Raw genomic sequence first — 22,687 nt, 5'->3', positions numbered from 1 at the left:
AAATTACTTTGACAGACTAGCAAAAGAAAAACACCCGTAGACGAGTGCCAATTAAATTACCTGTGGTGCAAGGAGAGGTAGCCTAATATAAGCCAAAAGTTTACTGAGATCTTTCCGCCTCTGCTCCAAATCGTGGCGGACCCAAGTAAGAAGTGCGTTCAGTATTGTCTCCTCATTAGGAATGTTCATGTCGTCACTGGCCAAGAGCTTTGCAATTTCATTGGCTGGGAGTAATACAAATTCCTGGTTTCTGATCACTTCCATGAAATGTTCCTAGAGGGGGGAAAGAGGCAAATGTTCCGTTAGACCATCACTATTTATATGAAAGAAGCTAAATCTTTTATATTGGAATAATCTGTACTTTAGTCACCCATTAGGAAAGAAAGTCACTAACCTGTGTTGCTCTTAAGTGCGTTAGTGGAAACAGTGTCAGCTAGCTACATTGTGAAGTGGACCTCCTAGGACATTTATTTACTGCATTGCTCAAGTCAGAAAATTGTTTTGATGAGGCTTCTGAAGGAAGGTTGAGAAAAGAAGTAAACACCAAGGAGGAGGACTAATATCAGGCTTCAGTTCCTAACGAATTTAGGCAGCAGCGGAGGTGCCTCTGGCCCGGGAATTGCCTCCAGGCTGGTCAGGGTTCCTAAGAGTCTAGATCAAAGCCCTATAACCTTCCATGGCAGAACACCTGTCTTTAAGCTTATTCTACAACTAAAGAAGCCATTAACATTTTGTTCCGATCTGTTTTGTTTTAAAGACTGGGTTTGCCCACGTAGTGCAGGCTGGTCTTGAACTCCAGGTTCTTTACTTCTGGGGTCATAGATGTGTGCCACCATGCACACCTAAAAAGCATTCCTTCGCCTTTTAGAAGACCACCCAGGATTTCAGATCTACTTAGAAAACTCCAATCTCTTCTAATCTGATTTATGCAGAGTTAGTTTGCTTTCAGCAAAAAGAACCAAAGCAAAACTGTTAACATAGCATGAAGTAGGAGCAGGACCTGGGGCTGTGCACAATGGGATCCTGACCGCATGCTAGAATCAAGCCCTCTGCGAGTTGAAATGAGACACTAGACATGCCCTCAGGAGTGAAATAACTGGTTTCTAATTATCATAGTAAGTAATCTGGAGAGACAGACAGACAGACAGACAGACAGACAGAGAGACAGAGAGAGAGAGAGAGAGAGAGAGAGAGAGAGAGAGAGAGAGAGAGAGAGAGAGATCGTCTCTAAAATCTTTTATTTTTATCAACGGTGTGCATGGATGTGTGTCTGGGTGTAGGTGCAGTGCCTGCAGAGGCCAGAAGCCAGTCACGGGTAGTCGTGAGCCATCTAAATACGGGTCCTCTGCAAGAGCAGTACACGACTGCTGATCCATCTCTCCACCTTAGAGAAAGAAACCTCATTCTCTCTGCTCTGAAGTCTGTAAGTCTTAATGAATAATGGATATAAATACAAACTCCAGACGTGTGATCTTGTAATGTTTCTCTTACACTTCCTCGTGTACTGTCTGCCTCGGCATACGGGGTTTTAGTAAAATAGCTGATGCTGCTTAAATTAGAGTTAGAGATAAGGCCTATCAATAACTATTTTCCATGTTAAAATGAGAATCATATTTTCCATTTAGCCTGTGGTAACCCGTGAGATACTGATCTGAAATCTGTCTTGGGCTGGCATTCCTTCCAGCAGAATCTTAGGAGGAAAACCATTCATGAATAATTAACTAAATTCAATTGCTCCAATTCATCATGATTTGTTAAAAGATACCAAAGTGAACCTACTTTCTGTGATTGATTATCATCTTCCGGAACATATTTTAATAAAATCTCGGTGCTGGAATGGCTTCAAGCAAACTGTTCTACTCAACTGCAGGCTGACATTGTAAGATGGTTTGGGAACGCACAGCAAGAAGCAAGAATTATCAAAACTAGGCCGGGGCTGTAGCTTGGTAGTGAAACGTTTGCCTGGCATGAGTGAGACCTGGGGTTCAACTCCCATCACTGTGAAACCGTCTGCCCATTTATCTCACTTGCCATTTTAATCCTTAATAAATACTTTGCACAATGGGGAACAAAGCCAAATACCTACTGATGCTTTTTATCATTATTTTTCAAAGTAAAATAGATCAAATGTCCAACTATACAAAGTTATAACTCAATAATTATTAAGTAGGCAGTATGAATTTGGAGGAAGATCACATAGTTGTATGCAAAGATATTTAATATATAAATATAAAGATGAGAATCTTGAGAAGTAATTATGCAATTCTGATCATTTAACAATATGGCATGGACAGGCATCGTGGCACACATCTGCAATCCCAGCTCTGAGGAGCATGAGGCAGGAGGACTATGAATTTGAGGCCAGCCTGGGTGTAAGTATGGTACATTGGTTAAGCAACACATTTGCACAACCCTAATGTGATGTAGGATGTCCTCCTGAGTGCTGTGAATATGTGTTGCTTTTACTGGTTTAATGAATAAAGCTGATTTGGCCAATGGCCAGGCAGAATAGAGCCAGGCAGGAAATACAAATAAAGAAGGCAGAGTCAGGAAGATGCCATGTAGCCGCCAGAAAAGCAAGATGTGAGGTGACAAGTCATGAGCCTCATGGTAAAACATAAACTAATAGAAATGGATTACTTTAACTATGACAGCTAGTCAGGAATATGCCTGGGCCATTGGTCAAACAATTATAATTAACATTAAGCCTCTGAGTGTTTATTCCAGGACTGGTGAATGGGAATCGAACCTCCATTTATGCTAATGTGACTGTTGTTCTACTTCCCAAAGGTATCAGCTGCACGTCATCAGTAAGAGGAGGCTACTTGACAAACTGTTACTGTATCTGGTTCAGAGAAAAGCCCTTTTCACTCTATAATAATTTATATTACCCCCAAATCGAACTTTTCAATAGATTATACAATACTATTGGAGCAAGTCTAAACACAAAGTTCTTTTGAAAAGCATGAGTTAGCTTAAAAGTAGCTATTTTAGAAGAATTCAAAGATTTTTTAAAAAATAAATCTTCTAGACTGAAAAACCACATTAGAATTGTAAAAGCAAATGTTCGTGTTTTCTTCATAAAAACTCTAATGACATTAAGTAGTTGTAATGATCAACTAATCTAGAATGTTCTTTTTAGAAGTTAAATGGAATGTTCCAGGTCATGTTCAGTGGCAATGGAGAAACGGGAACAGAAGCTGTAAGGATTCAGGCATTAAGCTGGCCTGCCCCCTGTCACCTGGCAGAATGCACTCAGGCAGTACCCTGGTCAGCCCAGGGTTCCATGGCTGCAAAGTCACTATGTAGTCTGCACGCAGGTGCAAAGGACCCTTTAAAAGAAAAACTCCACCCACTCTCCTCCCTTCTCTTTCTGAGGAGGCAGCTCTGTCTCTGTCTCTGCGTCTCTCTACCTCTTTTCTCTTTCCTTCACTTATTTCCTCCCCCGCCCCTCAGTAAAGCTTCCCATATGAGCCACGTCTGTCTGCAGGTCTCTGTTTCCCCTCCACCCACCCCGCGGTCCCATCTGCTGCAGGACTACCCTTGTCCCTCACCCGCTGCATTCGCTTCATTCTGTATTCCTAACAGAAGCTTCCAGACTCTGGCAGCACCCCGAGGAGCTTGTACCCGCTCCTGCCCATGCTTACATCTGAGCAAGCCCTGTACCTCACCATGTACCAACAGAATTCACCCTCCGAGCATTAGGCTTGTCTCAGACTTACAATCTGTTCTATGAAACAAGCAGGCATCATGCTACCAGACACTTGCTAGAGTTGCCCTTTCCCCCTTCAGAATCGTTTTTTAAGCAAATGAAATTACTGAGAGATTTATTTAAACTGAAGATTGGATTTTGCTTTCCATTCTTATTCAGTTCCCATAGCAACATTCAAATCAGACAATCTGCTTCTAAATTACTTTATTGTTATTAGAGTTCCATCGCCTTTCTCTATTGGAACTAAGTAATGTCAAGTAATGACCTTGGCATAAAAAAAAAAAAACCCACTGCAACTAATTGGCTATGAAAATAGCTCTAAAAGCACCCAGCTAATTCCAATAGAATTTGCATCTAACCCTTAAAGCAGCAATCATGCCTGTACTGTAAACAACAGGAGTGACCTAAATGCATACAAATGTTTTCACATGTATGAAAGTCCTTCATAAGAAAGAGACCCAGGGCCTGGAGAGATGGCTCAGGGGAAGGCTTGCCAATAACCCTGACCACCTGAGTTTGATCCTGGGTCCCCCAGGGTGGAAGGAGAGAACTGACCCCTGCAAGGTCATCGTCTGATCCTCACGTGGGCACTTGCTCACACATAAATATATGTAATAAAAATAGGATATTAACAAAAAGAAAGAGATACTAAGTTATAAGCTTATCCACACATAAATCTATGTAATAAAAATAGGATATTAACAAAAAGAAAGAGATACTAAGTTATAAGCTTATCAGGCAGAAGGCAAACCTAGATCTACTTTATTTACTTACACTTATCCTATTCCAGAAGGTGTTCGAAACTGCAGATATAAAGTTACAATAAAAAAATGAGGGGCTGGAGAGATGACTCAGCAGTTAAGAGCATGGACTGCTCTTCCAGAGGACCCAGGTTTCAATTCCTAGCACCCCCATGGCAGCTCAAAATCGTCTGTAACTCCAGTTCCAGGAAACTGAATCTCTGACTTTCACAGGCACCAGGGATGCAAGTGGTACACAGATATCCACGCGGGCAATTCGGTCACACACAGTAGAAAAAGAAACGGGAATCCACAAAGAAGTGTGGCGAAGCGGCTAGATTCAAAGGACTTGAAAACCAGTTAGCTCACACTGCATATTGCTGTGCTGCGGTGTTTCCACCAAACGCCCGGTGATAATCATAAAGAAGACACACTCCCGGGAAGGGAAGACACCAGGGAGGAAAAGGTTTTGTATGTGTGCTTCTGTTCAGAGAGATCTTTATAGTTTTTTCCAAAACTGCTAAGGCACCATGAATCTCTTCCAAGGCAAAGCAACTTAACTGAAGTGTGGAAGTTGCAGGAGGAGGAAGACCAAGTAACAGTTCTTCAGTCATGGTAAAGTTACAGTTCCTCAATCTTGATACAGTTGTGTATTTGAGTAACTAAGTTGATGTGCACAGATGCTCATATTCTTTCTTGACAGCTATGCTGCCCTAGTTGAAGCGTTTAAGGCAACACACTTTAGTCACCACCCTTGTGTCAAGATGGGCCATTCATTCTCTTCTCTTCTACTGTTGAAACTGGAGGCTGGTCCTAACAAGCCACCTTCCATATACCCTAATCCCTTGCTATCCTACAGCAATCCATGTTCTGTTATCTCACAGGCTGCTGAATCAGAACCTCCTCTGATTTATTTTGAATACATAATTCATCGCACTTAATAAGAATATTGTTCTACCCAGTGGCAAGCACTCCTTGCATGTAATCAGAGGCATCTGAAATAGGAGGTCTTCCACTCATCTTTTTTTTTTTAAGATTTTATTTATTATGTATACAGTGTTCTACCTACATGTTTGCCTGCATGCCAGAAGAGGGCACCAGATCTCGTTATAGATGGTTGTGAGCCACCATGTGGTTGCTGGGAATTGAACTCATGACCTCTGGAAGAGCAGCCAGTGCTCTTAACCTCTGAGCCATCTCTCCAGCCCCTCCCATTCATCTTCTTATCGTTCATTTTAGCGCTGTACCAAACAGTACAACCACTGCCACCAGTTTCCACCAGTGACTATGAGATGGATCTGAAATTCACCCACGTGCAGCAGTGGGATGTTTAGGAAACGATGCTCTTCAGCGACACACCTGCCATTAGGATTGTCCATGAGGAGACACCCTGCTTGCTTCCCTTTCCCAACTTAGTCCTACATCATGAACTTGAACCTCAAAACTTGTGGCAAAACCACGTGAAACCAGCAGCATGCAGACACGCTTTCCAAGGTAAGAAACGGGCAAGGAAGCCATAACTTTCTGATTTTCAGGAAATACATACCATAGTGTAATTGTGGGCCACTTTATGCAAATCTGTGCAGCCTTGGGCATCAGCAAAAGAACGGATCCCAAGGCAATTGGATGGGTGGAGCTGCTTCATTAGGAATTTGCAACATGCTTCCACAACCTGGGAAAGCTGGAGGAGGCATGCCGCAGACAGCAGACACTCGATGCTATCTTCTTTTAGTTCCAGCCGGCCTTAGGAGGAGGAAATCCCATCAATGAGGGAACGGCACGAATCTCGTTTTCATACAATGACTGTTGTTGACAACAGGATTTCTAAACAAAAAGCTCATCACACACATTATAGACCCAGAAGGCTTAAGATTCCAAAAAGAAAAAAATAATATTAGATGTAATTTTATCCCTTTGTGACCTCTACTTAAAAAAGAATGGCTGCTGGCATGGTGGCGCATGCTTTGAATCCCAGCACTCTGGAGGCAGAGGCAGGTGGATCTCTGTGAGTTCAAGGACAGCCTGGTCTACAAGTTACACAGAGAAACCCTGTGTTGAAAAAATGTAAACAAAACCAACAAACCAACCAAACAAACAAACAAATAAAACCAAAGCAACAACAAAAAAAGGAAGAATGGCTTATTTTCAGAATTTTTAAATGTTACATTGATTAGTAACTAATATCTAGGATTATGTAACTATAAAATTTTAAATAAAAAATTGACTATATTACATAACACACAGAGATTTTGTGTGTGTGTGTGTGTGTGTGTGTGTGTGTGTGTGTGTGTGTATGTGTGTACTGGAGTGCAGAGGAGGGAATTCAGTACCTTGTTTTATCATTCTTTGCTTGATTTCTGAGACAGGGTATCTCACTGAACATGGCACTCAGTTGTTTTTTTTTGGGGGGGGGTTACCTTGGTAGGCCAGCCAGCAATATCCTTGTCTCTACCCTCCAGTACTGGGGTTACAGGTACCTACACCCTTATCCAGTTTTTATGTGGGTGCTGGGGATCTGAATTTCAGGTCTTCATGTTTGCAAAACAACTGCTCTTATCCACCGAGTCATTTTTCCCAAACCCAATTCATGTTATTTTTATATAACGTTTTTATGTCTGTGGTCTCCATAGTCACCTGCTACACTCACATGTACATGTATATACATACACACACAATTAAAGAAATCTTTAAAAACGTATTCACAAGCTTCATCCTGATGATCATTTTAAAGGTTTTTAACAGAGATGCATCAGAGGTAGTGAAAATTAACTGAACTACAGATTGCTTTATTCAAAGCAGAAATCTGAAATCTAGGAGAAGACAGAGAACCAGGAGCTGTTGGAGGCCATCCGTGGCTACATAGTGAGTTCAGTGTCAGCTTGGATATACGAGACCCCTTTGAGAAACATGAACAGGAGAGAAAGGAAAATAAGTCAAACCTGAAATCAAGTGACACAGCACAAATCTAAAGGGTCTTAGTTTATCTCCTGACTTGTTACCTGTGTATGCGTACTGAATTAAGGACCACAACGAATTCGGCTCTACACCTTCCATCTTTATTTCTTCTTGCCTTGCCTCCCTGACATCATTAGTAAACATAGCAGCGAAATAATCTGAGACGGAGGACAGCACCAGCCTGCGAATACATTAGAAAAGCAATCAATGAGCAGAGTAAGGCTGGGTCTTCATTAATAAATGCATTCTCTTCCTTTTGGCACTCACAGGAGTCCACGGTACTGGGAAATGAATGCAGCCTACATTTGACAAACCCTTTTATGCTCCACTTCCTTCTTTTGAATAATAAATTACCATTACTGAAAATCTCCTGCTGAGGTAAACAGTTTTACTATGCAAACACCATTTTATGACATCTTAAAAAAAAGCTGTAAGTACTTGGTAGTAAGTTGACTAGGTACAAGAAAAGAAAAACGTAAAGGTTATCTCCTCTTTGTCAGTCTTGAAAATAACCTAAGCCATTTGGGGCAGAAGTAACTATGGAGAAGGTACTTGAAAATGGTGTTAGCAAATTTTATGATATTTCAAACTCTTAAGTCTCTTGCTCTCTTGTCACTGTCTAGTATAGTTAATAAAAGGTGGTAAGTACTACAGGCTAAAAAGTAGGCCAAAGATGTATGGTGTCACTCGGGCAAAGGCAAAGACCTGTTGCTTAAAATGATTATTATTGAGGGAGGTGAAGACTTTAGTCCTGGAGGTGCCTGGGATAGCACAGGCAGAGGAGTAGTCAGAGCCTCAGTCCCTGGCGGAAGGAGCTCACAGTAGTGTACTAGTGCCTATGTGGGCTCTGTGAGGCTCCTGGTGGCTGAGTGAGGAGACTGGGAAGACAGAATACCAGAGGGACAATGGCAAGAGGGTTGCACAGGTCACCAAATGCACTTTGGCTTTGAACTCAGTGACCTGGGGAGTCGCTGAAAGCTTTTCAGTGCGGGGAGGAGGGAGCAGAGAGCCCGTGGGGTCATCCGTGTGAGTGGTGTTGTCAGCACATGCCTTGGCTGAGCGGATGAGCTCAGTTTCAGAGCCACTATGAGACAGATGCCTTTGGGAAATTCATGTTGAGATCTCTTCTCTAAGAAACCATGCTCGTAACACAGGCTTTCCGTCACAGGAGTTTGTCAGTAAATGTGTGCTGACAGCTATAAACCCAAGCTCCTTCTTTCTAATGGTTCTATTTCTACTTTGAAGGGTTTTACAAAAACTTCTGGACAATGTTAAATATCATAGTGGTGATTAACAGCGAGTAACTGAATGGATATAAAATTATCAGAAGAAAATGAATTACTTTTCTTTCTTAAAAGTTTTTCTTTCCTTTTACCTTAAGAAATATGTCATTTGTGTTAAAGGATCCCCACCATCACCATCATTTTTCATAGTTCATAGAAGTCAGCAAACAAAAATTAGGGAATACATGGGTGTTTTGAAACTTGCTAAGGGGCAGGACTGTACCTAAATGGTGAGGATATATGCAGGCCTGGGATCAGTCCACAGCATTATAAAAAGAGAAAAAAAAACTGTAAAGATTTTGTGAACTCTATTCTGTGAGATGTTTTGCTTTTGGCTATCCACAGACTCTAATTTCCATTAAGTTTATTTGAAGCATTTAATGAGCTTTTAATGTGCAGGGAAACTGTTTACTGTAGCTGATATCTACAGCAAACAATATTGATTGATGTGAGGCTAATGTCTGTGTTCCCGCAAAAGAAAACGGGGGGCATCTGTGTTTAGGAATCTCACATGAGGTGCTCTTTAGAGACACTGTATAAGTAGGACCCCCTCCCTGAAGCCTAAGGGCTAACCGGGGTACGACATCTCACCACGTGTAATAAGTTACCTAGGGATTATTTCACATGGTCAGAAATTTACAAAACAATTACCTGTGAGCTGGAATCCTACGATCGCCAGCGACTAAAATGACATCACACAGTTGCTTATGTCTCAAGTAGTTTTCCATTTTTTTAAATGTTTGCTCCGCATGGTTAAGGGCTTGAAAGAATTCATCTGATGGACATGGCTCCATAGTATGGCAGGATGACAGTGTCTGACTGCTATTGGAAGTCCTGAGAAAAAGAAGACACACATTTTAAACAATCACCATGTCTTGAAAGTTTTTCCCTCACTCAGAACCTTTAAAGCCTTCACGTGCAATATAGGAAGCAATGCTACCCGTCAGTATTAGAGGATAACTACTCATTCATTGTCTTAAAGACTTTTTTTTGTTTCTGTACAGGGTGGCACAGTATAATCCAGGCTCACCCCAAACTCTAGCCATCTTTGCCTCAGTGTACCAAGTCTGGGATTGCAGGCATAGTATGTATGGTTTACTACTTTTGTGTTTTAACATCAATGATGCTTGGGTGTGTGTGTCTTGTAAACACAAGAATGAAGGTGCTGCCACAGCTATAGCTCTGCATATTCTTTGTATTGTAATTTTTGAGTTCTCTCCAGTAAACTTGGGACTCTGCTGAAAAAGAAACAAGCTATATTCATACTGATGGATGCTATCTCCTAATATATTTAATGGTGTCATTACTATTTTGTTTGAGAAACAAATTATCCTTTACTTAAAAAATGGGTTATTTTCATAGGTTATCTATGAAATGCAGTCATAAAATAATTGTAAATAATTCTCTCAAAAACTCAGATAACCAATAACATGTACTTAAAAAGTCAAATTAGTGTAAAGTAACCTGGAGGCTAGAATCCAGGGCATATGTGCCGGAATGGACCACAGCATCTAATTGTCTAGGACCATTTGAGTCAGTCAATACCCAGGCAACATTTAACTGAGTTCTTATTTCCCAGCAGCTCTGTGGAGTGCTTTATTGAATGATGCTTCAGCATACTGGAAGAAAATTTTCTTAAATAACTAATAACCTTATCAAAAAATTATCAGATCTCTTACTTCTTAAAGTAAGATCATCTGAAATCAAGGATGTTCCTTGCCAAGAGTTGAGAGTTTGCTCATGATTGTGGAGACAGTTGTTTGATAAGGGCCCTTTCCTCCTGGGAGGCAGCTAGACGGCATTCCCTGCCTGTCTTACACGTGGGTGTGTTCTGAGGGGGAGGGGGGTTAACGCATGCACTGGTATCTTAAGAGTGGGAGAAAAATCGCATCATCTCCTATTTGTAAAGCTCAAATTCTCCCAAAAACAAAGTAAAGGAAGTCCTTCTTTCCTAGGCCTCTGAGGTTGGTGTAAGGACTCAGGCATTATGCTGGCCTGCCCTGTCACCTGGCAGAGTGCACTCAGGCAGTAGGTCAGCCCAGGGTTCCATGATGTCCTAGTCTGCACGCAGGTGCAAAGGACCCCTTTAAAAGACAGACCCACCCACTTATGTTCTCTTCTCTTTCTGCTCTCTCTTTCCTGCTCTCTTCCCACGGTTCCCCTGGGGCAGACAGGACTTTTCCTGCCTCCCTCTCCTCTTCTGTCCTCTCTCTCTTTGTCTTTGTCTCTTTACCTCTTTTCTGTTTCCTCCCCCCCTATCTTTTCTAATAAAATGCCTTATAAGCTGTCTGCCTGGCATGTTAGTCCCTCGCCTCGGACACCCTCGCCTGCCATGGAATCCACCAGGGTCTCCCAGGCGAGGTCCCCACAAGCTTTATCATATCAGTTGGTGTCCAATTTCTTGTGTTTCATCTTACATTAGCAGTAATGACTAACCAATGAATAAGCTGGAAGGTTTGAATCATCATCCAATCATAAACACTAAGCAATATTCAACTTTAAAAGAACACTCATCGTTTAACACTGTCATCACTTAGGTATTGTAGTCTAACTTTGGTATTGAGAGAAACCCAATCCACTAGGAGATCATCTCATTTCCAGTCAGGAATTTTCAGGGAACTGTGTGTGGTTCAGATCCCCAGACAAACCCAACATCATGGGGATCACTCACACTCGGGGCATCTCACTTGGTCTGAGGTGAGACCCAGACCAAAGTCATGAGGTGCTCCTAATATTTCTATGGCTGAGGACCACTGGTGTACACTTTAGTGAGGGGGTGATGTATCAGAAAGCTGAGTGTATGACGGACCTACAGTTCAAGACACTGATTTGCAAAATGGAATCTTTGCTTCCAATATATGGAAACTGAATTTCATAGACTAAAATATTTAAATGAACTAGTATAACTTAAATGGAATATTTGTTATCTTAAAAATGAGCATATAGGCAAAATATTTTAACTGTTTTTACATTTTAGTTATTTATTTTATGTGTGTCTGTGTGCCTGAATGTATGTAAGTGTACCATGAGTGTGTGCAGGTCAGAAAAGGGTTCCAGATTCCCCTGAAACTGGCCTTACAGACAATTGTGAGCTGTCATATCGGTGCTGTGAACCAAACCTGAATTCCAGGGAAGAAAAAACTGCCGAGTTACTTCTCCTGCCCCAACACTGTACACATAGGCACTAACTACAACGCCTTGTGTTTCTAAAATGACACTAAATGGAACTTCTTTATCTGCCATCAAGTCTTCAGCTGCTGCCATCTTAGTGAACATTATTTCAGTGTGACAATCACAGGTTCCTGGAGACAGAAATCATGTCCACTGCTTCAAACGAAGGATGGAATGAAATGGTTTGTAGTCCATGGAAAAGTACAGCTGTGTTCACAAAGTAGGCTTGAACAGCAAGAAGCACACCTCCTCAACAGACTTAAGGCTGCACAACTCCCCCGCAAGCCTTGCTTTTATCTTTTAAAGGCATTTGGGACTTCATAATACAATTCTAACAAGTACTTTCTTAAAAAATAATTTACTATACGTTCATTCAACTACAGGGAATTAAACTATACACATTCAAATTACTACATAAAATTTTTTACAACTAAAAAAACTATTCTGTCATTTAATTCATATGTCCTATCTTGCAAACGAGAAAATTTGAGGTCCCAAATGGTTACCATGACCACCCAGAATTAGGAATTTCAGAGAAATGCACTACTGTATGACAGCTGGGGAGCTAGGAAAGGGGAAGCAATGCTTCTGAGGTTCCCACGGCATGGAGACAGCATCCTGTCCATGGCTTTAAGGAACTGACAATGTGAGCATTTCCTGACTGCCTTTAGTTTTGAGGGCTGAGTTGGAGAGTACTAGAGAGTGATGAAAAGCATTTTAGGAAGTTTCCAGAGTTGTTACCCAATACAACAGTAACTGGCTGTTGGGGGAAGTCCTGTGCATTTGTCAATAAAGACTGTCTGGCCAATTGGAATCTAGATAGGTGGGGCTAGGAGTCCAGGAGGATTCTGGGAAGGAGATACACAAGAGAGTTCGAGATGTAACCGCCATTGGGGTAGGAAGCCTGGAACCTCCCCGGTAAGAAACATACTTAGATTAACAATTATGGGGTAATTACTTAAGGCAGAGCTAGCCAGTAAGAGACAAACAAGGCCAACAGCTTCATAATTAATATAGCCTCCTGTGTGTTTATTTGGGACTAATGCGGCTCTGGAACCAGGCTGGCAGGACGGCTTCACTCAAGGAAAGCTTCTCGTAACAACTGGCCATTTTGAATCCATTTCAATTAAAAAAAAGACAAAGTTTTAATTTGATAAAATAAAATTCAATTATTTTAGTAGTTGGAGTAGTCACACCTTAAATAAATATCCAATATAGTCCCATGGGATTAGTGGGTATCAAACCAGATGATACACGTGTACCATTTTCATCAATGCATGGAGTCCTATTGCACAGTTCTGATCCAGAATCCTACAGATCTGGCTCAACTCCTATTCAGTCTTTCTCTTTGCATCTGTCTCTGTATCTATTACTGAGGACATTATTTTATTTCTCTAACCCTTACCTTCTTCACCATCAAAACAGGAGTAATGCACAGTATTTTCTTTTAGAGGATTCCTTGTAGGGGATTATGAAATGAATCAATTCGTGCGCAGTCCACACAGGTAAATACACAATCAGGATAAGTCACTGGTGGGAGAGGTCACTTTGCAGTGAGAATGAAAGGCCTGCCGTCTCAACCTTTTGTTGACATAATGCTGTGTGTCCAGTTGTCTTTTAAAAGATGATCCCCATTATTACCAATTTGGGTAACTTAATTTCATACTTCCTCTTTACAATGGCCTTTAGTAAACCAAGCAGGCATCCTAACTCACAACAGAAACATCTGGGAACAGGTCATTTGTGGGGCATTTAAAATACGCTTCTCTCTGTTCTGCTTGACCATGATGACAGAGGAACTCTGTCTAGCATCTCTGCTTGGTTCTGTTTACAGGGCATTGTAAGATGGTAAATCACATTTCAAAGAACTGCATGAGATTATTCAAATCATATGTGGGAGACCTTTACTGCAATGAGCTACACACTGATGAAGATTTCCTAGCTATATAGAAATGCTTAATTTTTAGGTTATGCCTAGGAAATTAATTTAAGTCAGAAAATGGCGGAACACACACACACACACACACACACACACACACACACACACACACACACACAAAAGAACCAGAAAGGTTCGGATCACCAACTGTTTACCCCGTAATTCCCAAGGTGTGGCACTGTGCCATCAAGATACCAAGGGGATGCTTAGGAAGAACCCTGAGCGAAAGTGTCTGGAATTCGACCTTAAGTTTTATAAGATGGACAATACCTAACTGGCAGCGTGGCCCAGCACCTGTGATTCTCCAGGTTTCTCAGGTACCTACCTGTGTATATACCTACAATATGCGCATGACACACCTCTCCATACCCCTCTCTTTCTCTGGGATAGGATCTCACCATGTTGCCATGGCTGGCCTGGAATTCATTATGTAGACCAGGCTGGCCTTAAAAATAGAGAATGAAAGGTATGTGCCACCATGTCTAGTACAGTAGAATTTTTAAATGAAGTAATATTTTTATTTTAAAATTAAAATTTAAAAATTAACTTCTAAGAATTATACTTGACTCTGAGTAGGTAAAAAGCTGCTTTCAAGTGTGATTAGTCTGCCAGGCTCTCTCTGTATAAGTGATGCTTGGCACCTGCGCTATAGTATGTGACATCTAGAGTCTATGCCTTTGCAAAAGTGCAATTAATGGACAGTGAGTCTTTTGGCATCTTTCACAACTACTCATAATCACAAGTATAAAGTAAAATGCTATTTTATTAGTGCAGGCTATCAGTCTTTAATTTTTGTATGTATACTGTTCAGCATACTTAAAGAATGCCCTAAATGTATTTAATAATTCACAAAGGATGTAGAGATAGTGCCATCCAATTTTTATTTATAAACTACAGACAAAAGCTGGAGTGATGGTGCATGCCTGTAATTCCAGCATTTAAGAGGTAGAGGGAGGACTGGGAGTTCAGTGCCAGCCTGGGCTACATGACACCCTACCTCAAATGTCTAAAACAAAAATAGAAGTGTAAAATAAAATAGAGAGAATTAAAATGGCAATAATCTTTGTGAAATGACTTTGAGAATACAAATCAAGAACCTCGGAAACATGAGGTAGCACCAAGTCTCTGTCCCGAGGAAATAATGATCTATGGATACAGAGACTGAGCCACAGGGGAGATATATTAAAGACTGCTTAGGGGGAAATAGAGCAATAATCTAAATACCTGTTAAACAAAAGGGCTAAGGAGAGGGCTGAGTGAGGGAAGTGCTCACTACTCAATCATGAGTTTGGATCTCCAGCATTCCCACCAAAGAATGCCTCCGTAACTGCAATCTTTACTTGTTGCACTTCTTACCTTTTGGTTTTGTGAGACAGGGTTTCTCTGTGTGTCCTGGAACTCGCTCTCTAGACCAGGCTGTCCTCGAAATCACAGAGATCCACCTGCCTCTGCCTCCCGAGTGCTGGGATTAAAGACGTGCCCCAGCACTGGCCTAGAGCGCTTTTTATTATAACTTCAAATCTTTTATGTCCACAGTAATGACTTTCAGCTGGACACATGGCTACACTCAGGTAGAGAGTACATTCAAAGCCTCTCTTCCAACTAGTGGCGGCCACATGACTGAGTTTTCAATGGTATCCGAGACACACGACTTGTGTCCTTTGTTTCACGCCCAGCCTTTTCCTTGGCCTTTCCCTCGGATGAGAATGGAGAGGGTTGCTGGGTGAGCTTTGTGAACCCCGAAAGGATATGCCCTACATTGTGGAGAAAGATATGCCTCTGCACAGGGGCCTCTGAATGAACCTGTGAGGCAGAGGTCTATCTGCCCTTGGCCGCTGGCCCACCTATCACCTGTGCTTCTGACAGTCTCTGACAAATCATTTCAGTCTATGACCTATGGCACACTCATTCCTAAAGTTCTACAACCAAATTGTGTGGTTATGGGTCAATGTGTGTTGTGTGTGTGTACAGGCACATGTGTGTCATTATTTTCATGGCTGATTCCAAAACCTTAAAAACCTCACTGTCCAGATTCAAATTGATTTCAAGTAAAATATACATAATCCATAAGGATCACGCATAGGTTCTTTTCCTTTAAAAGCCTGGAGCTTAAAAGGCCAATTGTAGGTGGGAATAGTGGGCATATGCCTGTAATCTCCACACTTGGGAGGTTAAGGCAGGAGGACTGAGTTCAAGGCCAATCTGAACTATATCTTAAGATGCCATCTTAATGTGGGGCTGGAGAAATAGCTCAGCAGTTAAGAGCACTGACTGCTCCTGCAGAAGGCCCAGGTTCAATTCCCAGCACCCATGTGGCAGCTCACAACTGTCTGTGACACCAGTTCCAGGTGATTTGATGCCCTCTTCCAATTCCCGCAGGCTCTTGCCAACATGTGGTGCGTATATGTACCCTCAGGTGCAGGTTATATTTAAGAACATATACTTATATAAAGACACATATATGTACGCAATTAATGAAAAAGTAGGCCATGAAATTGAGGAAGAGCAAGGAGGGGTACATGGGAGGATTTGGAGGGAGGAATGGGAAGGGGAAAATGTAATTATATTATAATCTCAAAAAAGGAATTAATAAAGAAATTAATATATATTTTAAAAGATATTATATTTAGAAAGGTGAGAGGATGCATAAGGAGTCTAGGATATCTAGAGTTGAAACACAGAATTGAGTTCTAGGGATTCAGGTGCCTTCTCCTGGCCTCTGTGGGTACCAGGCACACGTATGGTGTGCGCGCATGCACACACACACACACACACACACACACGCAGGAAAATATTCACATAAAATAAAATTAAAATTAAATCCTTAAAAATAGCACTGCAAAAACTAAATGGGTTAACATATTGAATGGCTTAGAACAGTGCCTCATAGTTAAGTGATGCCAAGGGAACTTCAGCTATGATTTCTTAAAAAAGAATTTAACATGCAATAACATTTTGTATAAAATTGACTTTAAAAGCTTTATAAATAAAATTTAATCTCTTTGTTTAAAAGGTGTCAAAAGTTACCTAATTTTACAGTAAGCCTAGTGATTTGTAAGCCACTTGTGCTATGATCACATGGTAGTAGTTATGGTCACCTTGCTGACCCTGGTAAGAACCAGTCTGGAATTAAGATCTTAGAAATGTATCACACACAGAAATGAAAATTCTATTTTTAAAGTATGAAACTCCTCATGGTATATTAAAACAAAGTTTCTATTTCAGTACTAAAGTTGACCCCCACAGAGAAAGTACAACTAGGCTACACAGCCAATATGAAAGCTAAAAGGTGAGAAATGTTTAAATGGTTTAGAGCAGAGAAAGTGGTCAGAGGCCTTTCAGCCAGAACACAGCTGACAAAGCACACTCCTTGCACAGGAGACTTGCAGCCATTGCCTTCAGCTGTCTACAACCATGATGAGGGTTAGGATTCTGATTATGCAACACCACTCAGCTGTCCCTCCCCACTCTAAAATCCCAAAGTTCTATTTCAGTTCTGATATCTCTATTGATGACTGTTCAAAGAAGAAATTACTTTGTTACATGGGCATCCTCATTGTATTTTTAATGTTTTCAGATTTCAACTTATAATATCGTCGAAGGTTTCCTAGTTCACCATTTGCAAATATATACAAATATAATGGCTCCAAGTTACAAAGAATCCGATGTCACTGCAACTTCTTTGACAAGAGTAGCAATGGGCCTTGATTTGCTTATAGTAGAAGGACAACCACTTCAAGAATTTTGGTCATTAAAAAGTTGAGGAAAACAAATGTATTCCTGTGACAAAGGTTAAAGACTCAAGCAGAGGACAGACAGAAGGCATAAAAATTGGATACATTTAACCTGGGAGTAAGGCAGATGAGAAGCACAAAGCACACTCTAAACTCTAGACCTTTTTTTGTAATAAGATTGAAACGTTAAACCAATGAGAATATGTGTCTGCTCGTACATGTCCCCCTAAGATCTAAAAATCAGACATATTCTCTTATTATATCTTATTGTATAGGTATTTTTTTAAGTTAGGTCTCTGAAGATGTGAAATGTCTACTTCCATCTTTCACCATGTTCTTGATTGATTAGCATTTTATTTTTATATTGCTATAAATAAAAATCAATTTAAGATTCTTGAAGAATACACAATAGCTATCTCTGGGTCAAAACAAAAATCTTTTCTTTCTTTCATAACTAACTCTTCACCAGAATAACTCAATGTGCATACAAAAAAGAGGATTAAATTTTAGTATTCACTGGTTAAATAAACTACCTGTGATATAAGGGCATGTATGTAAATTTTCCCAATATTACACATGTGCATAAATCTTGTGCTCACATAATTTCCCTGGGTAGTAGATAGATGTTAATAGTTTTATAACCTAAGCTGGTAAAGAAATGAATATTTTGTGTTTAAAAATTGTTTAAATATTAGTAATATATTGATTTTTCAAACTGAACGATTGTTTACTTACATGCAAAAATTGGTAAAAATCTTAAAATTAAAATATAATATAATATAATAGAATCAAGTTTGTTCAGTTAATCTCAATATTAAAATTATTCATGGCTCCTCTTCCCTTAGGATAAAGCCAAGTCATGAAGTAACCAAAAAATTTTAATTAAATACACTATTTGCCCAAGTAAAGGCTTCCCTCTCTCCATTATACAGACAACTGGTCTATGTTTTTATCTTCTCACACGTCAGAATTTCATGTTTTGAGGGTTAGAGGAGAAGGTGGTGACTATTCCCAAGCATAAGACACTTGAATGTATGAGTGCATTTGGATCTCAATTCTTCAGAATGCCTACACTGACAACAACTGACTCAGAGATTATAATAATCAAGACCTGCAAAGACATTTTAAAGGAAAAAAGTAATCAATGCCAGTGAGAAGCTATTTGTGCCTTTAAATATTTTAGAGTGAAGATGAACCAGATGGACAACTTTAACTTGTTACACGGCATATTAAACTGATCAAGAAAATCCATCTCAAAGATAAGAAGGATTCAAGAAGAATAAAATAATCAATTTATCAATTTTTCTTTATTGTATTTCTTCTAATTCACTTTCCTTATTTCTGTTTTTGTCAGTTGGCCACATTGAGCACCAACACCCCTCCACCCCCCCATATTCCCTTAAACTTCCCTAAAAAATTAGCTTTCCTTTCCTTAAACAGCATGGATTGCAGGGAAAAGTGAGGGCCATGGGAATTAGTAGGTGTTAGCTTTGAAAGAGACATGTATTAGAATTCTCTGTCTTAGTCCAGAGAGCTGCAACATACACAGGACAAAGAGAAATACCAACAGAAAAATAGTATTGACAACTAAAATGGTGTCAAAATTGGTAACTATGATGTATATCTCTGTGTAAAACCTTTCATTTTCATCCAATTAAAAATGACTCCATAATCTATTAAAACCCAACATATCACAAAGATTTACGCTGTAGAAATGTCATATAGTTTTACTATAATGTAGAAGGCAAATGAAAAAAGCCAGGCAATGATGTCTAAAACTGCTGCCATACATTACTTTCAAAGCAGAGCCCAGACCTACACATGAAACACAAGGTGTTTCAAAATGAAAGCTATGTGTTGTCTTTAAATTTCTCAGGATTAATGTGGAGACGTTTCCCAAATCCTAGCAAAACGTCCATGTCCTTACTAAGAAGCTATTCATGTAGCCTGTACACAGGAAGCAGGTGTACGTACAACCACAGAGCCCAGCCAGTAAATATTCAGTTATTCTCAAATAACAGAGAATATACCCCACGCCCCACCTCTTGACGGTAAGAAAACAATCAACCTGCTCGAGCTGGAATCAGACTCATTTTCCTCTTCACTAGTGCCATCATCCACTTCTGGTCTATCCAGCCAGTGTGCACCAGCAGCACAGTCTTCTGCGGTAAACTCAAAGGCAGGGACTTCAGAGGTCGATGCCATTGGCCAAGAAGGTGAATTCTGAAAATCCAGTTGGCTGGACCTTCGGTAACCAATTGAAGCCAAAGGCAATTGTAGGTTACATGGATCTAAAAACTTTCTCCCACCGTTTGCTCCAGTCTGCCCTCGGTTCCAAAATTCTCCCTGCTGGCTGTCAGCTGAAGAATTAGATGACGCTTGATGGCCAAACCACCTCCATCTGATTTTCAAAATCTGTTTCACATCAAACTCTTTACGAGAACCAGACATCCTCAGAGAAACCAAGTGATCGTCTAGGCAACGGGCAAAAAGCACGGTGCACAGATTTGTGCATCCAACCAAGACAAGAGAAGTCTATTTCCCGCTGGATACAACAAACAGCTCCAAAGGAAAATAAATCGTTCATATATATCTCTACATTTACTTTCATCCCAGTATATCAGACTATAAAGAACAAAGGATAATGAATAAAGATGAACCGCGGTGGAACATTCCGTTCAATCAGAGCAAACTCCGATCCACCTATCCTGAAGCAGCCACAGCACTTTCTCAGCTCCCCTTTCCCATACAGACCCTGGGTCTCACAAACACTGACGGCATTCATTAAAGTCCTTTCAAATGCAGAACACCACCCCCTTTTCTAAACCACAAATGACAGAGACTGAGAGCACTATCCCGCTGCAGAACTGCAGCCTCCACTGCTCTGTGTATTAACTCTTTTATTGCTGAAACAAGAACCGTATCCCAGTATTTTCCTTTGTACTTCAAAACCACGTTAGTTCCTGCCTTTAGACCATGCTCCTAGGTGAGACAACACAAAAGAAGTTCCTAAAAACGCGTTTGCAGAGAGCCCAGTTTAAGGATTCTTGAGCTGCGTTGGGTGGGGATGAGGAGGAGAGAGTCCAAGGTGGGGCTCTGGACCACTTTCCTCCTCTGTCTCTTCCCATCAGAAGAAATGTACAGTGACATCGTGGGTAGGAGTTCATTTGAGCAAAGGATAATGAGGAAAAACTAGAAGAAAAAGTTTGAAAACTACAAAGGACCGAAATTTGTCAACTCTTACTCTTTTTGAAAGAGTACCCTGACACCAATACCGCTGTCTAATTGAAACAAGGCTGCATTCATTCAGTTTAACACTGAGATTTCCTATTTAGAAAAGGCAAAGTGAAGCTCAAGAAGGCCATCAAGGAGAAGGAGTCCTTGGCTGCAGGAGTGCCCTGGACAGTGCTCTCTATGGTTAACAAGACAAAGCAGTGGTGTGAACATGGTCACCAGAAAGAGATAAGGAAAAAAAAATCAAAATGTAAAATACTAAGTAGATGCTTTGGCTATTCTACTAGGCATGGTGAGACAGAAATACACACATACTGACATTTCACCTCCAAAATGAGTAAATACAGCTACCAAAGCACATGAAAAATATTTGATTGGTTAAAATATAAAACATTATAATGCTGCAATAGTAAAAACTTGCCATCTATAAACACAGAACAGAATTTAAGTTTTCAGGGAGCTCAGTACTGATTCCCTGTCAAATACTTTGACACACAGCTGACACTGGCTGACCAAAAGACAAAAGCCTGCTTTGGAGGCACAAAAATATCGTGAGGCCCGCACCTCACATAGCCCCTAAGAATAAACACTGCTCAGAAAAGCAGGCTAGGAAGCCTGAGAAGTCACGTCCAGTCTTCACTGAGCACTGTAGGGAAACCTCCAAATCAGTCCCACTAGCCTCTGAGTAGGAGTGGTTTAGGCTGAATGAAGCTGGGTCTACATACACTGAAAACATACTCAGGAAAACACGAAGTAAGTATACTGACAAGGAGGGGCTCAGCCAGCCAGCCATACCTAGTTAACTTTAAGAACTGGAAAGAAAGTTAGATGGATCAACGAGATACAATGCTCTGAGCACAAAGTCAAGGTGATTTTAAGTGGACCGTTGGAGAGAGTGAAGTTTTTGAAAGTTAGTTTGCTGGTAGTAGACAGCAAGCATCAGGCAGCGAAATGACACCCGTAGGTTTCTCTCACCCATGTCAGACAACCTCCAGCAGTCCTCCACTAACTCCACCCTACCTAAATTCATTACTAGCTACAGCTCTGGCACACCACTCCATCAGCCAGTCTATATGACGTCATGACGCCACTCCCTCCTTAACCACGCTGTTTGGATTCCAATTCCCCTGGCTTTAAAACCCTACTCCTTTCTCAAGGCCATATATCTTGGGCATTGCCACCCTTGTAAATAATTCCTTGATCACTCTGGGCTTGCGGTTCCTAATGGTGGTAGCAAATCTCCTCCCCAACAAAAGTTTCTGCACACTGGGGAAGTAGTTTTCAATGACTGGGATGATAGGGAGTGCTATTGCCTTGAGAGGGCAGGTGCCAAAGATGACAACATCTTACAAAGCACACTGTACTCTGATACAATGGAAAATAATGATGAAATCTGCATAAATGTCCTTACCATCTTCCTCTTCATTCAAAAAGAAACTGTCAACTACTTCTATGTGCAAAAAAAAAAAAAAAAGATCCCTGACATCATAGAGCTTTGACGTGCTTACACTTATATGCTGACAAAGGAAAGGATCGTGAAATATCACAAAAAGAATAATTTATGTGTCGTGGTGTGTGCGTGCGTGCGTGCGTGCGTGCGTGCGTGCGTGCGTGCGTGTGTGTGTGTGTGTGTGTGTGTGTGTGTGTGTCCCCGTGCAGGCCAGGGCCAGGCATCAGGTGTCTATCTCTATCAAGCTCTGCATTATTGCCCAAAGGCAGGGTCTCTCACTGACCCAGAAGCAGGCTGTTTTGGCTAGCTGGCTGGCCAGTGAGCTCCTGGGATCTGTGCCTCTTCTCATGCTCAGCACCAAGGTTACAGGTATAAACAATCATGCTCAGCTTTTCCCATGGGTGCTGGGGACACCAAGTCCTCGTGCTTACAGAGCAAGCATTCTTACCACTGACCCATCTCTCCAGTC

The 22,687-nt window shown here is 40.9% G+C and overlaps 1 protein-coding gene across 3 annotated transcripts in view; it reads right to left on the bottom strand.

The window, feature by feature from the left end:
- Klhl5 (kelch like family member 5) overlaps positions 1 to 22,687 on the bottom strand; it is a 68,466-nt gene that overhangs the window by 23,924 nt on the left and 21,855 nt on the right. The window contains exons 1-5 of one of the 3 annotated variants that reach the window (XM_005074379.4): positions 19,603 to 20,296; positions 9,342 to 9,524; positions 7,452 to 7,588; positions 5,999 to 6,195; positions 61 to 273 (exon numbers count right to left, since the gene is read on the bottom strand). In XM_005074379.4, coding sequence (XP_005074436.1) covers positions 61 to 273; positions 5,999 to 6,195; positions 7,452 to 7,588; positions 9,342 to 9,524; positions 19,603 to 19,985 — 1,113 coding nt within the window. In that variant the 5' untranslated portion in view covers positions 19,986 to 20,296. The other 2 variants (XM_040747106.1, XM_013116569.3) reach the window with 2 other exon arrangements.

The sequence above is a fragment of the Mesocricetus auratus genome, unplaced genomic scaffold (genome assembly GCF_017639785.1).
Source record: "Mesocricetus auratus isolate SY011 unplaced genomic scaffold, BCM_Maur_2.0 Super-Scaffold_100006, whole genome shotgun sequence".
In the NCBI taxonomy this organism is placed as follows: domain Eukaryota; kingdom Metazoa; phylum Chordata; class Mammalia; order Rodentia; family Cricetidae; genus Mesocricetus; species Mesocricetus auratus.
Note: the sequence above shows the minus strand (reverse complement) of the source record. Positions and strands in the feature narration are given on the sequence as shown.